Source organism: Equus asinus, chromosome 25 (genome assembly GCF_041296235.1).
Source record: "Equus asinus isolate D_3611 breed Donkey chromosome 25, EquAss-T2T_v2, whole genome shotgun sequence".
NCBI lineage: Eukaryota > Metazoa > Chordata > Mammalia > Perissodactyla > Equidae > Equus > Equus asinus.
Genome location: NC_091814.1, coordinates 22,354,215 through 22,365,336, shown reverse-complemented (window position 1 = coordinate 22,365,336; position 11,122 = coordinate 22,354,215). Strand labels below are relative to the sequence as shown.

General features: G+C 50.2%; 1 protein-coding gene across 4 annotated transcripts; it reads right to left on the bottom strand.

Annotated features, from left to right (window-relative positions):
• Positions 1-1,387: 1,387 nt before the first annotated feature.
• SLAMF8 (SLAM family member 8) lies at positions 1,388-10,328 on the bottom strand. Of its 4 annotated transcripts, none has more exons than XM_014848320.3 (6): positions 10,202-10,328; positions 9,830-10,010; positions 6,913-7,239; positions 4,070-4,375; positions 3,881-3,982; positions 1,388-2,159 (listed from the first exon to the last, which is right to left on the bottom strand). In XM_014848320.3, the coding sequence occupies exons 2-6, from the start codon at positions 9,918-9,920 to the stop codon at positions 2,098-2,100; spliced, it is 888 nt and encodes a 295-aa protein (XP_014703806.1). In that variant the 5' UTR covers positions 9,921-10,010; positions 10,202-10,328; the 3' UTR covers positions 1,388-2,097. The 4 variants fall into 4 exon arrangements, with proteins under 4 accessions (XP_014703806.1, XP_070353527.1, XP_014703807.1 ...); XM_070497426.1 differs by having other exon boundaries at positions 10,182-10,249; XM_014848321.3 differs by lacking the exon at positions 3,881-3,982.
• Positions 10,329-11,122: the final 794 nt, after the last annotated feature.

The following is an 11,122-nucleotide window of genomic DNA, read 5'->3' as shown; positions in this document are numbered from 1 at the left end:
TCTGCCAGGTTGGGTGGCCATGTGCACTATTCAGGTGAAACTAGGGGAAGGTGATGGGAGAGAAGTGGGTGCAGGAAAGGCATGAGGACTAGCTGAAGCCAGGTGACCAGCAGGGGACCTCTGAGCAGAGCCAGCATCCGGGGAAATTCCAGGACTAGTCAAGTGGAGGAGTGGCCATGTGAATCTAAAGGCCAGTTGTGTTGACCGTTTGTCCAAGGTGAAGTGACTGCCCAGGACTTGGGGAGAAGAGGCAGGATCCTTGGACTGGACTGACATCCTGGGTAGAATGAAGCTGCCCTGGGAAAATACTTCAAAACCTACCCCTGTTTCTTCAATGCCTCCTTCCTCTCTATTATCAAGGCTTCAGTGAGGCCCCAGAAAAAATCCAATTACACCTGGAAGGGAGTAACCATGAATGTTATCATCTACTAATCTCTACGTGTAGCTTATCAAACTTTTTCCAGTGGCAAATGCCCAGAGCTTTTCTAGACTCACTCAGTGGCAAATTGTATTTTCCAATGATGGTCACAATTATAGCTTCCACCCCACATGCTCTTCTTTTTCTTTTCTATTTTTATAGTGGGTAACTTTGGTTTATAACGTTATATATCATGCTCGTCTTTCAAAGTGATGTTGACCATCTTCCCATTGAGTAGTGAACTTGAACTTGAGTGGCTCTTCTGCACTTGGATCTGAAAATGAGCGTGGCAGATTCTAGGATCCATCAGCACCATTTACCTCCGTAATTTTCCTTCTACTTAGCTTCTCCTGCCTCCTTGCTCTCAATCTCAGGCAGAGACACTCATCCTGAGCTGAGCTGCTTTTCTTAAAGTTGTGCAGGAACTTCCTGTTGACTGGGGCAAATCTAATATCTCTTTTCTGGGTCACCCTGCTAGATAGTGAGGAGAGAATCTCAAATCCCACACCCAGCTCCTCCAGGAGGCATGATGATCAGCGAGCATGGTGAATGTGTCAATTAATAAGGTATTCCCTGAAAAATGGCACCCATCCCAGCCATGGTATGTTAACAGTTTCTTGATTGTCTCATAGCTGCAGATTACCTTTGAGGGCCATGAACCCAGATGAGCTGAAAGTCCTTTGGGCCAGAAGGAGAAACCCTTGTCCCTCACTTCGCACCTTTACCTGTTTCTAGACCTTTTCCTATGATAATGTCTTGGTGGTCAGGAAGCCTCAGGGTCTCAAACTACAGGGGCTGCGGCTGGGGCTGGAGCTGGAAGTGGGTGATTCAGAGTTTCCCTGTTAGTGCAAATATCTAAGATCTATTACAGTTGGGACCCAGGTTGGAGGCAATCCTCTGGGTGCAAGTTGGTTAACACTTGTGTTAGTCTGCTAGGGCTGCTGTAACAAGATACCAGAGACCGCGGGCTTAAACAACAGAAATTTATTTTCTCACAGTCCTCGAGGCTGGAATTCCAAGATCAAGGTGTTGGCGGCAGGCTTGGTTTCTCCTGAGGCCTCTCTCCGTGGCTTGCAGATGGCTGGCTTCTCTCTGTGTCCTCCCGTGGCCTTTTCTCTGTGTGTGGGTGCTTCCCTGGTGTCTCTCCCTCTTTTTATAAGGACATCAGTCATATTGGATTAGGGCACATCCCAATGCCCTCATTTAACTTTAATTATCTCTTTAAAAGCCCTATCTCCAAACACAGTTATGTTCTCAGGGTTAGGACTTCAACATATGGATTTTGGGGGGGCAACTTGAGGCCATAACAGTGCTTCATGAACAGTGGCGGGGGAGTGAATGCCTTGGTTAGCCAATGTCTCTGTGGATCTTGGAGAGCTTCCAGTTGTCCTTGAGGGCATGTCCCATTAGGCCCATCTTGCTCAGAGCAGAACCAGATTGTGCAAAGAGAGGAGAGAGAAGGGGAAGGATGTGGAAGGTTGTGCCAGTGTTTTCTGTGTGATGGCTCCCAGGGTGATGGTTTCCCAGGCTGCTCCTGGGAGGCTGGATGGGAATCTCATGGGAGGTACAGGGACCAGGGTGGTTTCCAGACACCAGCTATGTCCCAGAGCATCCTGTGCCTGGCCAAGGGGGTTCCTGAAGATCCAGACATCAGTTTATATCCTCCCTCAAGGTAGACCCTACACAAGTGGGTTCTCTGTCTCTGGAGCCACTCTGTCAGCACAGACATTCTTCTTTTTCCCTGGCAAGGAGACCAGAAAGAAGGTTACCCCTCCAGTGTTGGGACTCTTAGCATCCTTGGCCTGGCCCAAAGCCTCTGAATCCTAACTGTCCTGGTCCAAGATCACTTCAGGAAAAGGAACATCTCTCTTCGTCTTCTAAGACCCTGGAAAAGGCAATGCTTCAAGAACAGGAAGTTCTTCCTAATGTCTAGCTTTCCTCTGCAACTATGTCATACACTTAGCTATAGAAGGTATAGAAAGTTAGAGCTGGGATGGATCCAGTTAAATGACTGGCCAGAAGCCACATGGCAGAGCTGGGGCCAGCCTCCAGACTCCTGGTGTGGAACCTTTCCACTGTCCCAGGTAGTTGGGTTCTCTCTGTCCCTTCTCAGTGGTCAAAGCTGCTCTTTTCTGAGCCTTCAAGACAGTAAGCTAAGTGAAAGCAGTCAGTCACAAAGGACCACATAGCACATGATTCCATTTATGTGAAACCCCCAGAATAGACAATAGAAAGTAGATTAGTGGTTGCCGAGGGCTAGAGGGCAAGGGGGATTAGAGAGTGATGGCTAAGGGGTTTTGGGGTAATGAGAATGTGCTAGAATTTATTGTGGTGATGGATATACAACTCTTTGAATATAATAAAATTCATTGAGTTGTACACTTTGGATGAACTGTATGATATGTGAATTATATCTCAATAAAGCTATTAAAACAAAATGCTGCTCTTTTCCTGGCTTCCATCTTCTTACTACAAATCTTAGGGACTGTCTGGGGCAAAGGGCTAGAGCCAAACTCTAGGTGGAGTGCAGCGTCAGCTGCTCCCTCCTTCATCCCTCACCCATGGAAAGAATACACAGGAGCCAGCCATCCAGCCCTGTTTCCATGTGCAGTGGCTGGGCCAGAACTCTTGCCTTCTAGGACACACCCACCACAATGAGGTCTCCTGCCTCCTTCTCCTTGCTGACCCACTCTTTCCACCCTGGGGCCTGCAAGCCAAGTCAGGCTGGGATGGACAGATCCAGAAGCTTGGGTCAGTCAGGGGTTTCTTTCAGGGGCAAAGGCAGGGGCTAAGCTGGATGTAGAGCTCAGACCTGGGCCCAATCTCTGAGTCTCCCCTTCTCTCTTCTCCTTGAGAAGGAGGCCCTGTCAGCTCCTGGCCAGAGAGGTGTTTCTCTCAGGGAGCATTTCCTAGGAGTGGTAGGCAAGAAAGGGTTTGGACTCATCTAGACTTTTACTCAACAAGCTTCTATTAAAACCAACTAGGTGCCCAGTGGTGACCCACCATTTACCTTTAAAGGGTTGAGAATTCAGTAAGAGAGAAAGTACAACGGGTGCTGTGACTGGGGTAAGCAATGAATATTAAAGGCAAGACACTAACCCAGCCTGGGGGTGGGGGAGAAGGTCAGGAAGGCTTCCTGGAGCAGGCAAACCTTGAAGATCATGAAGGAGATAGCCAAATGAAGAAGGGGAGTTGAGGGGGAAACCATGGAAAGTGTGTTCCAGACAGAGAGAATAGAAGGTGCAAATGCTTGTAGATGTATGTAAGAGAATAGTTCATTTGAACTGCAAAAGAAACTTCAAGTAGTTCAGTCTGATTGGAGGCCAAAATATAAGATGGAGAGAGCCAAGAGATGACGTGGGAGAGGTAAGGAGGGCAGACCATCTGAAGCCTAAATAGGAGGAGGTCCAAACCCTGTCCTCCTTCCCAGAGGTCCACCTCCTGCACCTGTAGGACTCCTACCTGAGCAGGGGCCCCAGTACCAGGCAGAAAGGAGACCAGCTAGGAGCAGGAGCAGCGAGACAGGCACCACCACCAGCAGCACATCTTTGTAGGAGGCCCTCCCTGGAGCCAAACATGGAGGGGCTGGGGTCAGAGGTGGACTTGATGCCTCACAATCCCTCAACCCCTGACCCCTGGCCCTTGGCATACCTGCCTCCTGATGGCAGCTTTCCCAGGGGGTGACTGTGGCTGATTCCCAGCTGACAGGATTGGAGACAATGCAGGAATAGGCCACACGCTTGTCTCCTGGTCCCAGTGAAACCCTCAGCACCTGTCCATCCGCGAAGAGGCCTTGTGACTCGATACTAAAGTCGATGGTCCCTTCTCGTCGCCAGCTGTAGGTTATGTCGCTGATGTTGGGGGCCGAGCAAGACAGGAATACCTGGCAGGTGTTGGGGGGCTGATCATCCCCTGGTACAGCAATGAACACTTGTACTACTGGCCTGGACACGGCATCTGGGCAAGAACAGTGGAGCAGGTGTGGGTTAAGGGGATGCTGGGTGGGGCCCACAGCTCCAGCTCTGGGACCCACGTGGGGTTAGATGCCACCTCTGACCAGGCCACTCTTGCTCTAAAACCTGGCCTGGCTCCCCATTACCCACAGGACAGAAACTGAATTCCTTAGTCTGGTATTCAAAACCCTTTGTGAAATGGACGGTGTCAATCTTTCCAGCTGTGCCTCCCTCTGGTCCTCCCCATCCATCCTCATTAATTTCTAGTTCTCCCAAACATGTCATGCTCTTCTGTATCTTTCATGCTTTCGTATGGTTCAGCTGTGCACACACACCTTTCTCTTCTCATTCTCCTAGAAAACTCCTACCCATCCTTCATGTCCCAGCTTGGACACATTGCTTATCATCTTGATTGTGAAGCTTTCCCCGATATTCCAGGTGTGGCTCTGTCTATCTCTTGTCATGGCACTTCCCTCATGATATATCAATCAGAGGGACAGTAAGTATTTATTAAGTCATCCAAGAAGACAAGCACATTCCTGGACTTTCGGAGCTTACACTTTGGTAAGGAAGACAGATATTGACAAATGACTATGAGTAATTAAGAAAATAATTACAAAATGCTGTGAAGGAAGACCGGGGGTAGAGTCTCTGTCTTATTATCTCCATAACCCTCGCTCTCCAGGTGCTCAGCTACCTGGGCCACTGAATAAATTGGTGTCCTGACATCCTAGGCCATGGCTGCCTTTTCCTATATGGGTTGATGAGTAACTACTGAGTCTCTGTGGCAATGGAGGCCAGCGGGAGAGCATTCTGGTGACGATGGGAGGGCTCAGTCTCTGATAGTATTCTAAAATCAAGCAGAGTAAAACCTCATTAATGCCAGCTCAATCTGGTGGGATTTGTGATATGAAAGAAGAAAAGATTTGCTGGGCACACTAATAGTATAAACAAAGATTACGGGGGGGATATTTACACTACTTAAGAGGACAAGCTGCTTCCAAACACGATCAGGCACAGTAGAAACACCCATTGACGTTTCTAGTAACTGATCTGCTAATTCAAATCATTCTTATCTATTGTCAAAGCAAAGCTCCTAAGGACGGCTGCTTGGCAGCTTTGCGCAATTAGTTCTAATCACGCTATGTATTTGGAAGCAATAAAACAGCAATTTCCTTAAAATCTGTAATTCAGATGCTGAGAACAAGGCGTCTTAGAGCTTAGTGGTGTGGGTGCTGCATGTATTATCACATTCAATGTCCTCATTTCACATGTGCGGCAGCGGAGACTCAGAACAGGGAGAGGCTCCAGGGCAGCCTGTGCGGTTGTGTAGGTTATTCACTGCAGAAGGGCAATGGGCTAAGGGGACAACAGGTGAAGGTGGGGGTGCTGAAATCCAGCCAGCACTCTGCTTGCCAAGCCATGCAACCTGCTTCAGGGCTGCGTGCAACCAGAAGAGCAACCATCCAACTGCACACCAGCACTCCGAGTGGTTCACCAGAGGACAGCCAGTTAGCTGTCTCAGGGTGGGGTGTCTCTCCTCCCCAATTTGCTCTGCCTTTCTCTCCCTCACTGTTTCCCTCTTCCCAGCTGTCACCCCTATTCTCAATTCTCAATTTCTTTTTTCTTTTCTCCCTGCTTTTTCTCCCCACCTAGAGGTGGAGGTGATGGTGGAGGTGGTGATGGTGGTAGAAGTGATGGTGGAGGTAGACGTGGTGGAGGTGGAGGTGGAGTTGCTGGAAAGAAAGGCCCATCCAGCCCCCCGTGAATTCAGCCACTCCAGCTGAGGTACTGAATGCAGCTGCATGAACGACCCTGGCAAACCCACGTGGAGCAGAAGGCTTCCCAGCTGAGCCCTGCCAACCCACAGAATCACGAGAAATAAAAATAGTTGTCGTGTTTACTCAGGCGGTTCGGGGATGGTTTGTTGTGCAACAATGAATAACTGAGAGAACTCATGAATATTATATAGTTAAAATCTCTAAATACATCTAAAAGAGCTCTTTAAAGAAATATAAAATAAAAATTCTATAATTATAATTTAATATTTTAATAAAAAGCCTTGTGTTGTAATTTAATTGGCAATATTGTCTTTCCTTTTTTGTGGTACATAAAACGATGGCATGTCTTATGATCTTAGAATGAATGGAGAGCAGGCAAGCTCTGTCCCAAATGTCACTGTATTTCACCTTTATAGGCATCTACATGGTAATATTATGACGCTCCTTCTACAAATGAGAAAGGTGAATGTCAGGGAGGCTGAGCATTATGTCTAAGGCCACTGAGCCAAGAAAGGACCAAGTTGGAGTTCAGACAAGGACTGCGGGTGGTAAAGCCAGGCTGCCCCACATAGGAGCTCACCTGGGAGAACCTGAGGAGTTTTTTTAGATGTGGCTGCAGGGAGCAGCTGTTCCCTGAATCAGTCATAAAGTCAGAGGCCAGAGGTCTCTGGAACCCAGTTCTCCAGCTCCCAGGACTCAGGATGCCTCTCTGGAGCTTTGGGGGAAGGAGGGTAAGAAAGCCAGGGTCAGGTGCACTCACCATACACCTTGAGCTGCAGGATCTGGGTCTGGGCCCGACCTCCTGTGTCCACCAGCAGCACTGAGAAGTTGCCGCTGTCTCCAAACTCCAGTGGCTGGAGCTCCAGGCTGAGGTTGCTGTGCAGCTGGGCTCGGCCCAGGAATCGGGAGTGGTACAGAGTCTCCAGGGAACCCCGGAAAAATGTGGCCAGCAGCTCCTCCGAAGGCCAGAGAGATCTCCAGATGGCCTCTCGGACTTGGAAGCCAGGGGCACACTCTGCCACCAGCAGCACTGAGCCCCCTACCTGGCCCTGCACTTGGGTACCAGTGACTGAAGCAGGAAGTAGAGCTGAAAGAACAGAGAACCGTCACTCTGCCAGTCCCAAGCTCCTCGTCTCTCTTGTGCACACAGCTAAGCTGCCACGGAGCAGATCAGGGCCCCTCTCCCCACACTCCCTCCAACCAAGCTGAGGAGGGTGCACTGTGCCAGGGACTGGGAATAAAACAGTAAGGAAGAGAATTCAGTCTCTCTGCTCATGGAGCTCACTCTTAACCAGACTCTTAAGCAAGCAATTAAAATATATTGTTAAGTACAATGATAGGAAAAAAGGGGTGCCCTAGGAGAACACAGTGAGGATGATAGAGTGACCTCACTCAGCCTTGAGGGGCTCAGGGAAGAAATGGTTAAGCTGAGACATGTAGGAGGAGTGGGAATCAGCCAGGCCAAGTGGAGGGCTGTCTGGAGCGGGGGATGGGGAAGCGTTATAGGCAGGGGAAGGGCCCATTCAAAGGCCTGGAGGGTGAAAGAGCCTGGTGCATGGGGAACTGAAAGTAGTTCTCTGCAGGGAGAGTAAGAAATTTCACTGCAGGGTTGGCGGGAGCCAGATCATGCAGGGCCCTGAAAGCAACTCTGGAGTCTGGGCTTTATCCTTAGAGCAATGGGGGGCCTCCGATAGGTTTTCAGTAAGAAAGTCACATGATTAGATGCACGGTTAGAAAGAGGACTCCAGCAGAGGTGTGGAGAATGCATTCGAGGTGGTTGGTAAGACTGAGGCTGCTTCTATTAATCCAAAGGAGAGTGATGGAAACTTGTGTTGGGGAAGGGAGCCCCTGGGACGGGGAGAAGTGGGAGGAATTGAGAGAGGTTAAGATGTAATCAGCGAGATCTGGGAGTGAAGGAGAAAGGAATTAAGGATGGCTCCCAGGTCCTTGGGACCCACTGAGTGCCATTCTCTGTGATCCAGAACAGGAGAAACAGAAGGCTGGGGAGGGGTGGAGGGTGGGGTGTGGAATGAGAAGTTGCTGAGTTTTGTTGGGAACATACGGTTTGAGGTGTGTGGGTGACATCTCTGCTCGAAGTGCCCACCCTGACTCCTTTGCTGGATAATTTCTGCTCATCCTTGAAACATCACTGCCTCCCCCATCTCTCTCTGTGTTCCCATGGTGGCCTGCGATCACGCTACGGACGCCCCAATCCCTCTATTGTTATTGTCTGTTTACGCGTCAGCATCTCCCACTGGACTGTGAGTTCCTCTTTTCATCTTTGTACTCCCAGTGGCCACCACTGTTTAGAAGAAGGATATAGGAGAAGCTCAGTAAACTTTGCTGGATGAACGAGGGAATTGCTGAGGACTTACCTTGTGCCTGGCACAGTGGGGACGCTGGGGTGCAGAGCAGAATAAGAGCAGACGTGTAACATACCCAAGTGCTGGGAGTTTGGTTAGGGAGACGTGTTCTGGATGGCAACTCAGCCAGCCACTGGCAACTCCAGTCCCTTGCCCATCTATCTCACTGCTCTCCCCAGCCCCAGTCATCTCAGGCCTAACTGGAGATGGCTTCAGTGTTAATGCAGAGTGGAGGCATATCATACGGAGAGAATAGCACTGGACGTCAATCAAGACTCCTAGGTTCCATCCTGCCCTGGCTCTGCCATGAATGAGCTGTGTGAACTTCAGCACATTCCCCTCCCTCTCTGGGCTTCCATTGTCCCAACCGTAAAACCAGGGGTGCACCCAATCAGTTGCATTCATCTTGTTTCCCATTAAGAGCCCTTTGGAAAAATTAGTTTTGCTTCCTCCCATGTCTAAGGATTTGAAAGATTTGTGAACCTTTTTTTGAGGGATTTCCTTCACATGTCTAGAAATGTTGAGATCTGTAGGGCTTTTGGAGCACAAGGCCGAGAACCCAGGCAGGGGACTCTGGATAAAGTCATCTCAAAGTCTCTGATGTAAGCAAAGTTGTCTCAGTATTTGCTACACCCCACAATTCCTATACCCTGGCCTTGAAGTGCTGACCTAGTCACACTGATCACGTGTTAACCAAGAAAGGGAAGTCAGGCATCAGACAGGATGGCGGGACTGCCCAGTGTTGAAGAGACCCGATGTGTCAGCCATTCCATTACACCATTATCGGCCACCCCAAGTCCACACGCACTGTATTTGACTTGCTCTCGCCTCTCATCCCTATTCAGTATCCACCTCCCCTTACACAGACCTGCAGGAGGAGCCTGAGCTTTCCCACAGGTTGTGGAAAGACATCTCAGAGTATAAGAGCCCTGCCCTCCCCTTCTCTTCCCAGATGGTATTTAGAATTTCCATGTGTTAACACTGCCAGACCCTCACCATTCTCACAGCCATCTCTTTCCAAATAGCTGGTGCCACCCGCCTCAGTATTAACTGCCTTGCCACAAAACATCTTGTGTCTCATGGACATGATGACCTAATGCTGCTACCTCCTTCCGCCCAGGATCCTGCCTCTCTTTGCCTCTGCCTAGCTTTTGAGGTTGCCCAAGATCTTGCTTCAGTCTTCCTTACTGGGTACTTCCTTAGCTCCTGGGTTCTCACTTGGGTTTGGGGGGCCCTGCCCAGATGTCTGGCAAGGGGCAGCTGAGGAGGAACCTTCAGCTCTCTGAGGACAGGCCACCCACCTGCCCCACTTACCTCCCCAGAGAAGCAGACTCCATAGGGACCACACAGCCATCCTTCTCCGGAGAGGCAGGCAAACTCCCTCAACAACCAAAATCCAGAACATCCCAAGTCGAGTGGATGAACGGAAGAAGCTGTGGTCCTTCTGGAAAGTCCCATGTTCAGAAGGAGGAATCTTGACTCAGAACAAGATGCCCTGAAAGTGAAAACATCCAGAGTAAAGTGGAAGTTGGCCACAGGCCTAGCTGGGCTCTTTCAGGAGCTGATTTTTGTAAGTCAGCCTCTTTCACGTGCCTATGGTTGGCCAGTGCAATCGCAGGTGACAAGCGCCCCCACACAAGCCTACATCCTTCTCACTGACTCTCACCGGGCTTCCCTGCATCCCACCTGGCGCCACTGTCTGCCTTTCTTGTTGTAGCCACAGAGAGCGCTCCAAAATGCAGTTCCCAGCTCCACTTCCTCTGCTTAAAATTCTTCCGCTGCCCTCAGGGTAAACACTGAACTCTGGGCTTAGCATACAATCAGTGGGACTGATTCCTGTCCCACTTTGAGTTGCTCGGTTTCTCGAGTCAGGGAAGGCTTTGTGAGATGAGGAAAATTCCCGAGCATCCTGAGTGTGGCTTGCAGTACCTGGTCCTGTATAGCTTCTGACCTGTCAGTCAAACTGGATGCTCTGATCTGGACCCAGCCAGGAGTGAGGCAGACGTGGTGGCGGGTGAGCAGGAGATTCTGGGGTAGGGCTCCTACCCTCCAGGCACTCACACCCAAATTGTAAAAACAGATATGCCTGGGAGGAGAAGGCCACTGCAGGCAGGCACAGCCCTGTGCGAGTGGGCAGCACAGGCAGTCCGGGCTGCAGGGGGGCATGGGGAAGGGGCCTCTGTGGATGGGGGCCGGGGACTCTCCCTTAAAACATGGAATTTGAGCTGTACCTTGAAGGCAGGCGTGATTTGGATAGGCTGAGAAAAAGGGGAGGGCCAGAGGTTTGGGGGTGGGCTCTGAGCACGAGGGGAGAGCAGAGTGTATAAGGCTTGGCAGTGGGAAAGTCCCAGGTGGGCTCCAGGGACAAGGAAGGCGGGGGATCCTTTATTGCTGAAGTGGGTGAGAACGGAAAGGGATGTTGGGGTCAGATTACGGAGGCCTTGAGGACTAGGTTAAGTGTCAGGTTTTTATTCTGGACGCAGGCGGCCCTCAACCTTGCTGAATACTTGGATTCTCAGGGATTCTGGTTCAGCGGGGCTGGGATGGGGCCAAAATCTGTAGTTTTCACAAGGACTCCACTCCAGATGATTCTGAAGCTGGTGGACA

Coding starts and splice junctions, on each gene's coding strand:
- SLAMF8 (XM_014848320.3), bottom strand. CDS start 9,920: ATGTTCTGGATTTTGGTTGTTGAGGGAGTTTGCCTGCCTCTCCGGAGA. Junction 4,376..6,912: donor CCTGCAGCTCAAGGTGTATG/GTGAGTGCACCT, acceptor GTTCTTGCCCAG/ATGCCGTGTCCAGGCCAGTA. Junction 2,160..3,880: donor GTACTGGGGCCCCTGCTCAG/GTAGGAGTCCTA, acceptor TCTCCTTGCCAG/GGAAAAAGAAGAATGTCTGT.